General features: G+C 35.3%; 2 protein-coding genes across 3 annotated transcripts in view; one reads left to right on the plus strand and one right to left on the minus strand.

The window, feature by feature from the left end:
- The window catches only part of TMPRSS15 (transmembrane serine protease 15), a 51130-nt gene extending 43575 nt beyond the window's left edge, over positions 1 to 7555 (plus strand). Inside the window, exons 22-27 of the mRNA XM_071755280.1 lie at positions 1020 to 1069; positions 1507 to 1681; positions 3593 to 3774; positions 4012 to 4107; positions 4995 to 5134; positions 6692 to 7555. Coding sequence (XP_071611381.1) covers positions 1020 to 1069; positions 1507 to 1681; positions 3593 to 3774; positions 4012 to 4107; positions 4995 to 5134; positions 6692 to 6847 — 799 coding nt within the window. The 3' untranslated portion in view covers positions 6848 to 7555. The remainder of the gene's footprint in view (positions 1 to 1019; positions 1070 to 1506; positions 1682 to 3592; positions 3775 to 4011; positions 4108 to 4994; positions 5135 to 6691) is intronic.
- Positions 7556 to 10980: 3425 nt separating this feature from the next.
- CHODL (chondrolectin) overlaps positions 10981 to 16476 on the minus strand; it is a 28546-nt gene continuing 23050 nt past the window's right edge. Inside the window, exons 6-7 of one of the 2 annotated variants that reach the window (XM_071755264.1) lie at positions 15664 to 15766; positions 10981 to 11521 (exon numbers count right to left, since the gene is read on the minus strand). In XM_071755264.1, the coding sequence (XP_071611365.1) occupies positions 11437 to 11521; positions 15664 to 15766 (188 nt within the window). In that variant the 3' untranslated portion in view covers positions 10981 to 11436. The remainder of the gene's footprint in view (positions 11522 to 15663; positions 15767 to 16476) is intronic. The other variant, XM_071755269.1, reaches the window with a different exon arrangement.

Consider the following 16476-nt stretch of genomic DNA (forward strand, 5'->3'; position numbering starts at 1 on the left):
AAAATTACAGATCTGTCTTGAAGTGAAAAATCACAACGTGGGAGTACTCATAGCTGGAGACGTTTCTCATTCCTAGTCCCTCTGTAATGAAGATTTAATTGGGGAGGTGGAGAAGAGTCACAGTTCCCATTTGCCCTTGTTGCACCACTGTGCCACTGCAAAAAAAGCTGGGTCATGTTGTGTTATTCCCTTCACAAAATTTATCAAATTTCAGAGCAAAAATAGTGAAGGTACATAATACCATCGCATGCTTAAAGAATCCTTGCCTTTTTTCTTTTTAAAAATCTGTGGAATGCACACTGTAAACTAGCTGTTAACAGACTTCTTTTTTTTTTTTTTTTTTTTTTTTTTTTTTCTGATATTTCTGTGTGTATCAAATTTAAATTGCTAGCACACACAATGTCCCAAGTGTTCAGATTCTTTACAAGCTATGACAATAATCTAAAAATCTCTGGCATCAGAAATGCTTGAGTAGTTTTGATCTGTGGTCTTGCACTCTTCACATTCTGGCTTTATATCTCTGCTAGATAATTTCTAACCCTGTATATGCAGCTATATAAATTTTACAGTGCATTATCATCTTAGTAAAGAGATATAGTAAGATCAAAATAAACTCTTAAATTCTTTGGTCACACTGATCTCTAGTGGTAAGTTATTGAAACATCTCATAAGGTAGAAAAAAATATCATATGCAGTTGCAATTTTGTTCAGAACAGATGGTTCATTTCCCAAAACTCTAGGAGAGTCTAGTTTTATTTCCATAACATACAAAAATTAAGTGTCCATTGAAGTGGAATCTGTACATTTAGTATTATATAAAATAATGCTGTGTATTTATAACTAAAATATAATTAAATCATGTAGGAAAAATATCATCTTTAACAGTTTATATTGATAAACTGATGTCTCTATATATGCTTATACTCATTTACATATGCATGTGTATGTATGTATATTTTACATTTGTTAGTGTAACTTGGTTTGCAGATAATTGTGATTTAATTGCACTTTCATTCTAGAGAACACTGTTTAAACAAGCTGGTGGTTCATCTGCAATGTAACATTAAACGTAAGTACACATATCCTGGGAATATTTCACACAGAAATAAAACTGTTCAGTCCATAAAGCCTAATGGTTACAGTTTGAATTGAAAAATTAGAGAATAGACTATAAAAGCTATACGCATAATGATGTAAACATGGAAAAATCTGCAGTCTTCACTTGTTTTCAGAGTTAACCATACACCAGAGATGTGTCTGTACTGACAACACAAACATAAAAATTGAAGTAGGTGTGAGGAAAGAACACATTAAATCCAAGCTATAAAGTGGTATTTTTATTTCAGCTATAAAGCATCAAACATTTTTCCACGGTGACAGAATTTCTGAGTAGCACTTCAGATAATACAAATCCTATTTTTTAAAGAATATTAGCTAATCTATTAAAAAAAACCACAAAACACTGTGTTCCCCTGAACACATGCTACTTTTTATTTTTTTTCTTAGCCTGTGGACAACACCTGGTAACTCAGAACAATGGACCAAGGATTGTTGGTGGAAGTGATGCCAGAAGAGAGGCTTGGCCTTGGATAGTTTCACTCCATTTTAATTCCAGACCTATTTGTGGAGCTTCTCTTGTCAGTGATGAATGGCTGGTGACAGCAGCACACTGTGTATATGGGTAAAGCTCACTGTACTCAGAAGCTAACACTTTCTGATACTCCCACAACATTCAAGCATCCAAATGGTGGGCAGTCATTAATAAAGCTTGGCTGAAGTGGGACCTGAGCCATTGATCAATCCTGTACAGAGCAAAACACACTTTCCAAAGATCCTGTTGAAATTGTGGGGGAAAGGCACTTTTTAGATAGTTCTAGATGTTTAATTTAGAATGAAATTATAAATTCACAAGTGCCTCTTTCTCTCTACTGACTGACATCTTCCCAACAAGCAGAGATGGCCATAAGACATCCATGTCATATATTTTCTTTTTTATTTTAATGCAGATGAAACACTTGTTTTACGTGCAGGTTCATTAAGGAGACATCAGATTATGAATAATTTGTGACACTGATATAAAAAATTAACAACTAGTTCTCTGTTTAATTACTGTGTCCTGAATCACTTTACATTCTAGTAAAAGAGAATCATGGAAACTAAGCAGCATTTTCTGAACAATGAAGAATTGTTCAAATGCATGGTATTAATACTGAGCATTTGCACTTAATCCACAATTAGTGTGGGCCTCCATTAATTAGTTGAACCACTGCCAGTGGTATAAAAGATGACATCATACTCCATAAAGGTAATCTCAGTGTTGCCTGTATATTATCATGGATTGATCAAGATTTACTGTGTATCACTGGAATGAGTCTTGATTTATGCGTATGGATGGGGGAATACTGAATATCTGCTAGGTGGTGTTATTTGTACCATTCAAAGAACTGATGCATAATTAAATATTTTCTAGGTTTTGCTTATATAACATCTGTAACAAAAATAAGTGCTGTAGAAGGCACATAGAAACTGGAATGGGAAAAAAAAGGAACATTAATATCCAACGTTACAGTAGAGCTTTTATTATAAATAGCTACATAGGCAGTGGAGACAATGCCAATATATTAATGCTGCCTCATTACATGACAGGAGCTCTACAAAACACAAAGTGAAATAAGAAGGACCAAGCTCTCTCAGTCCTAACACAATATATATATACACATGGTACTCCCTTTTCACTTAAATCACCTTATGTTTTCACTTAAATCTCATGTTAGCATCCTGATTTTGCTGGAATTTTCCTAAGTGGGAGCTTGTAGTTTCGCACCTTAATGATGAACTCTTACCTTAGATTCTCCTAGTTTAGAACAAGAACAAGTCTTGATGTCAAACCAAAATATCAGCAGAAATCAATTCAGTAAAACAATCAGACTGAAAATGTATTTTTGAAACTATAAATTTGTTGATCTAGTCTCTAACTTAACTACAGCCTCAAACCAGCATACATAGCTCAGAAAAAAAAACCCAACAAAAACGAAAAAGCAAACACAAGATTACATAATATTTTGCCTTAGCACTTTTTTTTCTAATTTAGATTAAAAAATTAGAAGACTAATTTTCTGAATCCATGAGCTGCAGTATTCCCAGAGATGTTTTAGACCTATTATTCTTTAGATATTCCATAACAATTTTCTAACTGGGCCTAATATTAATTGCCTGGTGAGCAGTCAGCGGTATTCCTCACAGTGTTTAAAAAGCCACAGTAATTTAGTTAATGTATTTTCCTCCTCTGCACTAGAGTCTGATTAATTCTTTATTAATAATTTATTATAAGCTCAACATGAAAAGTCAACCACATAATTCTTCAGAGTGGCTGTTTAAGATAATATTACTATCACAAAAATAGTAAGCACATTCACAGCAGGGTTTTTTTGGTTTTTTTTTTTTGGTTTTTTTTTGTTTTGTTTTTTTTTTTTGACAAAAACCATGCAAATGCTATGTATTACCATGAGGTCAGAGATAAGCATTTTCCAAAATTATTTTACAAAATTTTCATTAATCATTCCTAATTGTGAACATTCCTTGCATCTTCTAGGAGGCAATTAAAACCATCTCAATGGAAAGCAGTTCTTGGTTTGTATGACCAATCAGATATGACACAGCTTCCAACAGTAGTTCAAAACATTGATAAAATAGTTACAAATCCTCATTACATGAAGCATACAAAAGACAGTGATATTGCTCTGATGCACCTGCAATACAAAGTACAATACACAGGTGAGTTCTTATTTTCCCACAAACCATTTTTACACTGTTATGCAAAACTATAACTGTGCTAAGCATCTGAAAGTGGTAGTGTGACATTTTTTACAACTTAATCATTCTGGATTCAGTCCAGTACTTCCTGGATATCTTGCCTAAAAAGTGGGTTTGAATTAATGAACGTTATGTGACTTTATAAAAACCTGAATACAGAAAAGAGGCTAAAACTGATTGTTTCTTTCTCATTCACAGATTATATACAACCTATCTGCTTACCAGAAAAAAATCAGCTGTTTCTACCAGGAATTAACTGCTCCATTGCTGGCTGGGGTAGTATCATGAATGAAGGTGGGTTGTCTCTCTGGAAAATTATAACAGGCATAAAACAGAGGGAAAGCTTCCTCCTGATTCCACAGGCATTGCTATGGTCAAGTAGTTTAGAGAGGTATTCCTCCATATGAAAATTTGGGAACTACTCACCTCCACTATTTCTTCTCTAAAATAAAGTAAACATATTTACTAGAAAAATGTACATATTGAAGATTGTATATCATTAAATGATGAAAAAAACCCTTATTTCATTCCCTTAGAAATTAGGATGACTATTGCTCTCAGTGTGAAATATGTCCATTTTATTTCCAGATATTGGACAGGGGAGGAGGAAGATTAGTCTTTTGGGGAATGTGAAAATTATTTTCCCCAGAAGTCAAGGATACTGACTGTAGTGTGAAATATATGTTGTGTTTGTATATCCCATGCTCCAGATTTGGAGTCTCAGCAAAATATTAAGCATGTCATTTCACTTCCACAGTAGCTTGTACACACTTGCTTTTACATTTTCAGAATAAAAATTGGACTTGAAATTTTGGGTAGGAATCAGTAACAGAGATTTTTACAAAAATCTGAAATACTCAATCAAAATTATACAATGAATAGTGAGGAAATATTGGACAATCCAAGCTCCTAAGCCTCTAATTGTCCTTTAGATCTCCCCACAGTGAGTTCATAGTCATTGATTTTAGTAATCTTGCTTTAATTATAACCAAACTCTGTCCCATTACACAAATGAAAGACAAGATTCAGCTAATGAGCACCATTTAATCAGTGATTGTGTTACAGAGATATAAGCCTGAATAATACAGTGGTGAAACAGAGCTTCCTGCTGCTTCAGTAGCATGCCAAGCAGGATGTACCTATTTATTACAGTGGATAAATGTACTTTGTATTTTCATCAGGTCCCACTTCTGATATATTGCAAGAAGCAGAGGTCCCTCTCATTTCAAATGAAAAATGTCAACAATGGATGCCAGAATATAGAATTACTGAGAATATGATCTGTGCAGGATATGACACAGGAGGAATAGACTCCTGTCAGGTAAACACAAGCTAGTCATTTCCCCTGCTAGTTTACACCACATCTAATAAAATTGTCCAGTCATTAAAACCAGGATAATCACTGCCCATGACTGTGATTTCTACTCACACTATTTTGCCCATTAATGTTTTATCAGGATAAAAGTTGAAAAAATGAAAATGTAATTCATATAATTTTGACATAAACCACTATGGGGGGAGATAAATATGAAGACTGGAAATATTCTGCACTAAGCTTTGAATAATTCATGATAAGTAATTCCAAAAGGGACACGCTTAGGGAAAAGCAGAGTACCGAAAAATAAATGCAATATAGATTGAATCTCAGAAGTGCTTCGTGACTTTTTGTCAGTGTTTGGCCACAGCATTTTGCCTTTCTGCACTGATCTCATACGATGCTTCCTGGGGATCTCATTTTATCAGTTCCAGCTCTGCTTATAACACACTGCTTCCCTTTGAGGACATAATCAGAATTGGCCATCATGTAATTTTTTTCTTCCAGCAATACAGAGTCTGGGGCATAGAGACTGGCTGGTTCTTCTCAAATCTGATGAGCAGCTGTCTCACATCCTTGCTTTTGCTTTGCCTTCACAGCATAAGCCTTCATCAGGTTCAGTGACTCTGGCTGGTTTAGGAGGAGCTTGTGCAAGATTAATTTCACTTACCATTCCTTCAGCCTCTGTGGCTTTCCACTTTCCTCTTTGCCTTCTAAACCTCATACTGAAAAAAAGCAGTGTAGCACTGTAGGCTGATAGAGAGCACCAGTGACCAGTGTTGTGATCAATGACCATTCAACCATAAGCAAAGAAGAACAAGTGAGCCTTGATAGTGCTTCAGCCTTGAGGCTGCTGTCACAGCCTTTGAACTTTTGTGGATGCCCAAGAGTTATGGGTGGAAATATTTTAATGGATAAGTCCTTGCAGAACTCTCCTGTAAAGTTCTAATCACAGGGCCATGACAAGACATAAATAATACCAGTTCAACTAACTCAATAGTGACTATTTTTCATTCTCTGTTTTCTTTCTCATCAGAACTCATAGCTGACAATGCCCCACACAGGCTGTGGTATGAATCAAATTCGACCTCCCACAGTCTACTGCAATGCTAAATCTCTTAAACTAGGGAGCAGGAGATATGATAAAAGAACACCTCCTCTTCTGGCAGTCTTGCCATCTTTTTCTCTAAATTTGAAACTGCAGAAACCCTAGGGTGAACAAAAACAACTGCATTTTTACTGAATCGATTCAACCAAAAAATAATCCTAGGCTCCTACACGTTTACACAGGTTTTGTGAAAAATGAAGGGTTGAACATAAAAGTAATAAGGAAAAAAAATCATTTGACACTCAGTCACATTGAAAGACGTGAGAAGAACTTAAGATCACACTCTTTACAAAACAAAACAAAAACAAAAAACAAAGAAACAAAAAACCCAAAAAAAAACAGCAAAAAAAAAGACTTTTTCCATGATGATTAACACAAATGAAACGTCATAAGCAGGCTCTGGTTTTGAATTAACACTTCATTTTCATTTTTAACTTTTGAATTTCATATTGCAGGGAGATTCAGGTGGCCCTCTGACCTCTGAAGATGGTGACAAGTGGTTCTTGGTTGGTGTGACATCATTTGGCTATGAGTGTGCGTTTCCCCAAAGACCAGGAGTGTATGCTCGAGTCACCATGTTTGTGGATTGGATCAAAACAATAATCTATTAATTTGTTATTTTTTAATGAATTAGAATTTAAAGTTTGAACGTAAGACACTGCATAACAATGCAAACCAGAGGGGCATTCCAATCTCACAGTTAGAGAAACTGAATAAATATTTAAAGTGTGGTGAGGAAAATAGTAATAATTGAGAACATCATTACCAATTGAGAGCAGTATTTTAAAAAAATGCTGTGGTTTTGTTAATGAATAGGTTCATCATTTTACTTTTTTTATATGAGACCATGGGGAAACATAGTAGAGGGTGCTACAAAGCATAAGTCTGCAAACTGCAAACGCTTTATTAAAAATTGGTCTAAATTATTAATTTCAGGCCAAACATTATTGGCTTTATGTTTTTACAGCGTATTTTCCAATGTGCATTTTGACTTCAATGCATAGTCAACTCTTCTCAGTAATCTCACCACATTTCAAACTGGAGGTATATGTTATCTGTTTAAACTCTTGGGAGTTCTCCTGCCTTGTCTATTCCAGACAGCAATGGAATAAGGTTTATGGCTTATGCATAAAGGGTGATTTTGTATCATGCTGCTTTCTAATGAATAAACTGAATGTAAGCCAAAAGTTCTCTGTTGTATAATTCAAATAAGGATTAAATACAGCTTCTAAGTTTTCTTTTTATGAAATTGTTTTGGCAATTATTCAAGCAAATAGTTATAAATATATGCCTGTGTACACCCCAGCATAGACACACAATACTGCATCTTCCTCTCTTAAGAAGTAATATATTTTTAAATGTCTGACAATAGCATCAATTGTTTCTGGTAAACAAAAAAATAATAGGGTTGCTTTGATATATTATGTGGCTTTTTTCTGCACTAGTGACTAGTGACTTATTTTGTGTTTTGTATAAAATCTATGACAATAGCTCATCACAGCCCATTCTAAAAGGATGAAGCATATGAAGGGGAAAAAAAGGGACTTTTTAATCTTCTTGGTCTCTTTCCTAAATGGGTTTCTATTAAAATATAATTATGTACTTGTTGGAATGGTTTAATTTCAGTAGTGTCTTAATGTTAGTGTAATATCCTAGTTAGTTTAATCCTATTCCCAGCCTAGTGGAGGAATCTAATATTTTAAACTCAAAAGTACTGTATGTAAATGCAAAGTGCATTCTAACTTATTGTGTATGGGTATATACACATATGCACACAGATGTATGATTTTCTAAGAATTGATGCTTACATGGCTAAATGAAGGTATGAACTGCTGAAAATACAGTCCAGCTTACAAAAATTTGCAAATTCTGTCTTTCATAGTGGATTGCTGTTTCTCCTATTACTCTCCTTCACCAGAAAACAGCCATGGAAAATAAGTGCATTGTGATATCAGTATAAATTGATTCTGATGAAGCAATTAATGTCAAAATGCTTAATTAAGATGTGCCATGATTTCTGGACCATTTACCATACATCACTATTATAAATGGTATTTCAGTCTATTAATGAAATTAATGAAATGCAAGAGCCAACTCAACTCAGTTACTATAAAACGTGCTTCCCAGAAATACAGTAATATATTTCTATTTATGTGTACACTTTGCTTCCCAAAATGCAAAGCATAGATGTATTTTGTGGTATACACTGGTAAATCCCCTCAGACTAAAAAATTTCCTATTATAAATTCTGGTATAGAAACTGACATATAATATAGATTAGCATAATTTAAAATAAAGCAATAATTTCAACTAATTTATGTCTTGATAAAACTAACATAAAGTTATTAATCCACATTCTAACCCTCATTCAGCATCCATTATTTCATTTGCCTGCATATTAACCTGTGGAGAAAACAGTTGTTACTAAGGTAAAATATATTAATTATTTTCATGTGAGTCCTAGGTCCAAGATGCGTTGAAATAGGCAGCAGAAGCTTGATGCTGCTTTACACTTGCTTGCACCCAAAAAACAGTTTAAAGTTTGAAATAGAAAACAAGAGATCTGAAAAGAAAGAAAAATTCTATTCCCTTGGGAAAATTGGGGTGCTGGGACTATGTTTTTTAAATGCCAAACTGAAGGGATGCCATCAGTCTGAGGGCTAGATAAGGTTTACTGTTCATCCTGCAGTGCTTTGCCTTACCTACTTCTGCCATTTGGGAAAGATTTAGAAAGGCAGCCAGAAGAAGGGAATATGGTCACTATGAGGGGACCCCATACCTGTAGGTAAAAGCTTATTCAAAGTGCCTCTAGTTGATGTCACATGCAGCTGGAAAAAATTTTCTTTTTTCCATTCTGTAGAGTCTCATGTGAATATGAAGGACAGAGAGGGCTGAGTGGCTTTGTTGGGGGCTTTTTTGTTTTTCCTTTCAAATAGCAATTCTATTGACACTAATAGACCACGTCCCATAAATAAATACCTTTTTTTGTGTTTTGGAAACTCCAACAGCATCCAAAGAAAATGCCAGGATAGTCTATTTTCTAGATATTCTCTCTGCAAGTGTGAAACACATCTATCTTTTTCCCTTTCCCCTTTTACCTTTATTCCTATCTCCCTTTGGTGTGTAGACATAAAGACAAAACAATTTGTATATGTATGGGATTTGTGTGTTTTGCACAAAACAGAATCACCTGCTTAAATATGGAACTAATAAGACTATGAGTTTGATTTTTGCACACTTTGTAGTTTTCCACATAGGATTCTAAAAAATCAGGTTTTACCTAGTATTTTACCTAACATCAACTTAGGATGTTAACAACATCCTAAGCAAAGGAAATACAAGGAAAGAAACTATTTCCTTTCTCTAATCAAGTGATACATGGAAATATTTTGTCCCAGTAGGCAATATTTCTTATTTACATATAGAATCTGAGTTAATGATAATAACAACATTGTGTGCTACTTTCCATTCTTCCTTCACACAGTTTAAAACTGGCCTATGCTGATAACTGCCCAGCAATCATCTTCATCCTGTAAGACAGACATCTGAGGGACTTGCATTCTCCAAATTGCTACATAGAAATTATTTCTGTCACTTCCACTCATTAACTGTTTGCTACATATTTGCATGGGTTTTTTGAAACATCAAAGTATCAAGAAATTGAATTTATGTAAATCTTCACTCTTCCACCTTTCCCATTTTCTTTGGGGAGTTAATCCTGCAAGACATCTTTTTCCTTCTCACCAGCTCTCCCCCACTTTTACCCAGCAGCAGTTCTGTATTGGCTTTTCAAGCCAACAAGCTTGAATTTGTGCTCTTGAACTCTTGCTTCAGCATTAGGAAAATCACTTAACTCTCTGCAACAGCACCATATTGCCACCAACAAATCAGCCATAATGATATTTTTACTATCCCAAGATCTACTCCTAATGACTAGGAGTAGGTAGCTTTCTTATGGCACAGAAAGCTCTTAAGGAACCAAAGAGAATGGAGATTAATGTTGTTAAAAATAACTCTGAAAGACTAAAAATGCATCAAGCTTACCTCTAAGTCATTCTATCAGTTACCATAATTAGCACTTTTCTAGATAACAGCCTGAGTATTGTTGGGATCAATCTATTAGTTCCACTTCCAAGAAAAGCTGTTTGTCTTTTCTGAATCAACCTGATATAGAATCAAAGAACCATAGAACAGTCTGGCTTGGAAGGGATCTTAAAGATAATCTAGTTCCAACACTCCTGCATCGCCAGGGACACCTCTCACTAGACCAGGCTGCTGAAAGTCCTATCCAATTTCTTCCTTAACACACTATTAGTTATTTTAAAATGCTCTTCAGTACTTTTTCAGATAGGTTTACTGGAACAAGTGGTTTTAATCTAAAACTCTTGCCCATTGTAATTTTAATTTTCTTTCGAAAAAGTAAAATATTTTACTTAAATAACAAGCTTATTGGCTGCCTTCAAAGGACACATCATTAATAAGGTTTCACTTGTGATTTATGTTATTATGATAGTGATTTATGCTGACCTTGGACCAAAGTCAAAATGTTCTGGTCATTAACAGGTAAAGCAGATTAATTATATGACAACAAACGACTTTTATGTATCCTTGACTTTTGACACGTCAGACTGATGTCACAACATGGTGGCTTTCTCTGTTAGTGACCATGTTAATATTTATTAGAATAATTTGTGTGCCTGATGAGTAAAAATGATTGGGTGTGCAAATAAATACTAAACAAATATTTTGTATCAAACATTTATGCAAAGATAAATAATTGTTACATTGTAAAATTGTCAGTTCCATTTACAGTACATCAAGTACATTACAATGCATGAGGGTCTAAAGGAAACAAAGGTTTGTTTAACTGCAAACAATCTTAAAACTGATATACACTGTAGATATTTCCCCATAAAAACCTCTAATGCTCTGTTCATTTCACTGCTCACACTAGCTAACTTACATCTCTTAGCAAAATAAACACATACCCTTTATTCAGCATGGCATATTTTTGTTACTGAATTAATAATCAAACATTATATAAAAATGATCTGAACATTTGCCTCAAGGGGGAGCTTACAGTTCATTCTTGTAGATCCTTCGCATTTCCAAGCCATTCCAAGCTAAGGTTCTTTGAAGACAATATAATACAGTCTGAATGCAAAATGTCATTTTGGCTTTGTTTTCAGTCAGTAAATCATTATACCTCCATGCTACTGTCCTTCCTAGGTGTCTTTGAAATCCATAATGTAGACTGGTTCGGACTGGTTTTTGTTCTTCCTTTACTGAAAAATAAAAATACAAACACTTTTCAGTGCATGTGTGCCTTTGCAGTCCTGATTCAGCTTTGTAATCAGACCTAGATATCTCATCCCCTTTTTTGAAGGCCATCTTTTGCTGTTTCCATAGCATGGTTTCACCAGCCACAAAAGGGTTGTGCCCATGCTGCAACAAGCACAGCCCCGCAGAGGTGAATCAAGGTAAGAAACTGTTACCAAAATTACCAGGCCACTCTGCTTAGCAGCACTCCTCCCAGGAACAGATCTGACTTGGCCCGTATTTATTTTATTCATTTATTTAGTCTCACATTCAGCCACACCCACTCATATCCAGTGGTCTTTTCAGAGATGGGTGTGGATGCTTTGATCGGGGCAGTGGGAGGCTTGGGTGCTGTCCTTGTCTGGGGGGTTGTTTGAGGGACAGGAGCACCCATGGCACCAGGCCCATGCCCACCCACCTAGGGGGGATCTACCACAACCCTGCCCACATGCATCCAGGAGCTGCACCCCTGGGACCAGGGTACACACACCAGTGTGTACTGGTACGGCCAGAAAGCCTCATCCCTTCAGGGCTTGACCCAACATCTAATGAAGTAATGGTGCATGAATCAGACTCCTAGTAATGAATGACTAGTAGAAAGCTTCCTTAGGCCTAGTTTTCATTCAAAACTCTCAATAGTACCTTTTGTGTTTGGGGTTTTTAAAATAATTAAAAAAACCCAAATGGTTCCAAAAGTACTTGCATAAAATGTTCACTCTGCTCTGTTCACACAGGGAGCCCTGAGGTACCTGTAAGTTGATGCCAATCTTTCCACATGGCTTGCATGTGACAACTGACCCAACACACCACCTTCCCTCACTTAGGTGGCAGAAAACTGCTCACTGCAGTCTACTGAAAAGAAAAGGCACTTCATGAGCTACTGCAGCTCAAAAACGTTTTAGTCTATGACCAGAATATTTCACACTGGTGGCTTTTTCCAATTAAATAAAGAACAGAGGAGAATGGCCTTACATAATTCTGTAAGATGGAAGCCTGAGAGCCAAATTCCCAACAGTCCTATACATTCAGTTTTACTCCTTTCCTGATGTGTAAATGTGAGTCTGAGTAGATTTAACACATACTTTGATGGCTCTGGATGGTACCAGTAGTTTTTAGTCCCTCCAGACTTACCTCTGAAGTCCTACAAAGTAATGCATTATGTACCTGAGACCATTTGAATAATTAAAAAGACTCCCACTGGTTTCAGTGAACTTTAGATCAGGCCACAATGCTATAAACAAAGCAACTGCAATGAGTAAAGTAATTTTAGCACTTTTTTCTTCGAGAAACCAATTCACTACTCTTCCGTCCAGATTAATGCAGAAAAAAAGGGCATATTTTGTAAATTATTGATTAAATGCTTTGAATGGAGTTCTTGCCACAGAGCAGGAACGATTTCTAGATACCTTGGATCAGAACTTTAGCTGTATAAAATGAGCTTCAATTCAGCAAACTTATGCTGATTTTCAACAGCTATACATACAGTTCAAGAAATATGTTTTAGTAAGAATGTTAAGAAAGATGCAATAAATAGCTTGAGCATAACACTGTTTTGACCATCAAAAGCAATCGTAGAAACTGAGAAATATACCAGGTTGGAATTTAAACTTTCTGCAAGGCATTCAGATGATAATGGAGATGGGTCTTTGAAGCAGTTTCTCCTTGCTTCCCTGGAAGAAATGAAAGGGAGAGTATCTAAGCATGAATGAGCTGATAATTTGTGCTAGCTACAGGGAAGATGCTTTGCTTTGCCTTATTAGTACCCTTTAAGAGCCCAACGCCAGGCAAAATTAGTCATGACCTTTCAAGCTAGGCATGTCCTGGTTGGCCATGGATTGTGGCTTTCAGAGGAAAGGTCACCATGTTGTGGAAGCCTAAAAAAGAATGAGAAGTCAGGTTCATTTGGAAAGTCGGGGATCCCTCCTTCCCCAGAAGGACAGAATCCCTTTTCTAAAGTTCTACAGAGTCAAGATGATCATTTCAAGTGGTTGCCTCTGGTTTTTTTAATTTCCATTTTACCCAAGAACTGCATATTTGTGACAAACCAGAATGATTCAACAGGTAGATAATATGTGGAAATGTAACTGAAAATAGGTAGGGAAACATTTTTTAAAAGCCAACTTCTCTTTCAACAAATAAAAAAAAAAAAACAACCTCAATTTTTGGTGATACCAGAATTTCCTCTTTTGAACTAAGTGGATTTTAAAGAAAATTAGTTTTATTTTCTTTAATTAAAAAGTTTTGGTATAATCTAAAATTAACATTCTGGAAAAAAAAAAAAGAAAAAAATTATCTGTTTTGACTCAAATCCACTTTGTCCCTGATTTTCATATTATTTAATCTACAAAAATAATCAGCTAATGGAAAAAAGTACAAACTTTCAAGATGAATTTCTGTGTGATGCAATTTTTAAGTCTTGGAAGATCAGATTAATTATTTCTGGATGAACTGCTATAGCATCAAAGGCCTGATCAAAGCCCACTGAAGTCAACACTATTTCCATTGATTTCAGTGGGCTATGAATTTCTCAGTGTTTTCCCCAAAGTACCTGGGAGCCTTTCTGGTGAGACAAAGAGCTGTCAGAAAAGATAGTAATACATATGTCACACTTACCAAGAAATGCAGATGCACTGTGATAAGGGTTCCAGAGTTAGATTACTTATAGAATTGCAACTGTTATATGTTTTAGCATAGGATTCTTTTTTTTACTCTTTGTTTTGCATATCCAACCTTCTACAGCCTCAGTGCTGAGGTTTGAATACAGTCTTTCACAGCAATTAATTTGCCTGCCATAAGGCAGGTTGGGAAGTGCACATTTTCCTTTTCTTTGTAGAAAAGTGCATAGCAAAGACACAATCCAGCTTATGATGTAGATCTCATATTTCTTAATTATGCTCATTTTTTTTCAATGAGACACATCACTAAGGAGTGCTGTGAACACCAGTGAACTCTCACTGATACAGATATAAGCAGACTTGACATCTGGAGTGCATTCTCACTTTAAATACTGTATTTCAGCTATTTGCAGAAAATGCTACCTAAAACTACACAGAAAAATATAAAGACTAAAAGGAAGGAGGAAATTTTTTTTCTAATTTCCTAAAACTATAATGGCATATTCCTTACTCTTCATATGGCATATTCTTGCTCTTCAAGAGGGATAACAGCTTGTGAAATTGTTACTCTCATTATATTACCAAAACAATATTTGTCCATAAAACATAATTCTGTAAAAATTTTTTGGATTACATTAACTTAAGAACTACTCTTAAAAAAAACAAACAAACAAACAAAAAAAAAAACCAAAAACAAACAACTGTGCAATGAAGAGTATCTTTCATAAAATTAAAAAAAAAAAAGTATTATATGTTTAGCACACCTTGTTATATCATATTTTGAGAAAGATGAAAAATCCAAAGAATTTTAAAGCATGGATTAAAACATATCCTATTTCATAGGCAGAAATGTTCCCTATTTGCATGACAATGCATCATTTTGATAGTAGATCTATGTACATGTATGTATTTATTTTCTGCATCTTCTTGGGTAGACACATGACGTACAAAGCAGCTGCACTGTCTTGTTTTTGCTTTTTGTTTTCAACTTTTCAACTCCAATGGCCCATTAGTTGCTCAGATGGGATGTGCACTGAAAGAGCAGCAAACTCTTTGGCTCCTTAAGTTTATCTTTGGAAATAAAAAATGTACTTTGGGTCAGAAACTGAGCTGAGCCCTTGCATTCCTGGTGAGTACTCCACTACTATTCCCCATAGCTCAGACAGATGTGGTATAGGTGGTAATCTTGATGGAAGAGGTGAAGTAAAAGTGCTGACAGCAGCTCAGTATATCAAATGGTTAGTAAAGATAACTTCTTCAGAAACAGGTGAAGTCCTAATAGCATCACATGTTAAGAGACTTGGAACTATTTCAATGTATTATGGAAAAGCCTGATGGTGAATATTCAGCTGTAAACTACTTGGATTTTAACAGATGAAAAGATGCTTGTTTGCATAGCTGGGGACAGATGAAAGCAGTTTTTCACTGTGAATAGCTTGCCAATGGAAACATGAATTCTGTATTATAAGACCATTTCAACTTGTGTATTTTACCTTTTATGAAGCATCTGGAAACAGCAAGTCCCAAAAGCCACTAGTATCAACAGCAGTAGTGGTATAGTGGGTATTATGACATAAATTAGATTTGGAATTATACCTACAAGAAAAAATGTTCTCATTAATGTCTCACATGTTGAAATACTCTTAACCACATTAATAAAAATATGGAGTAAAATATAAATACATTAAATTACACAGGAAAAAATTTACATATTCCTCCTATAGGAATAAAAAGAATAAAATGGTACTTCTCCAGCAATGTGCAAAACATGTCTTAAGAACCTATAATATTATATTTTCTATATTCACCAATGTGAGAGTTACAGTTTTATAACTGAAAATTCAAATATTTAAATATAGCATATATCACAGTTTGTTACATTTACAGTCCATATATCCTGTCTATTCAGTGGCCCCTACGTGCTGGATTTCCACCCATGCAGGATCACAAGTGGAACAAACCCTGCTCTTGTCTCCCCATTTCCCTTAAAAAACAAATATACATTGTCTTTCACTAATAAGGAGACAGCTAAGGGTGCTCTCCTGCTGGTTCCTGGGCAAAAGGAGTGGGAAACGGTTAGAAGCTGACACTCTTATTTGCCTAGAATAGAAGATGAGATCTACAAGTTCCAGAAAGGGTCTGCCTATTTTTCAGTAACTATGCTTGAGAATAGCATACATTTAACATACAAATGGTGGAGCCTTTTCTACCCATTGTCCTCTTTTGAACATATTTTCAGTAGCAGCAATAAACATGGATGTTCAGGATGGTTTTCTTCACAAGTTTTAGCTAGAGTCTTTACACTG

The sequence above is a fragment of the Heliangelus exortis genome, chromosome 1, assembly GCF_036169615.1.
Source record: "Heliangelus exortis chromosome 1, bHelExo1.hap1, whole genome shotgun sequence".
NCBI lineage: Eukaryota > Metazoa > Chordata > Aves > Apodiformes > Trochilidae > Heliangelus > Heliangelus exortis.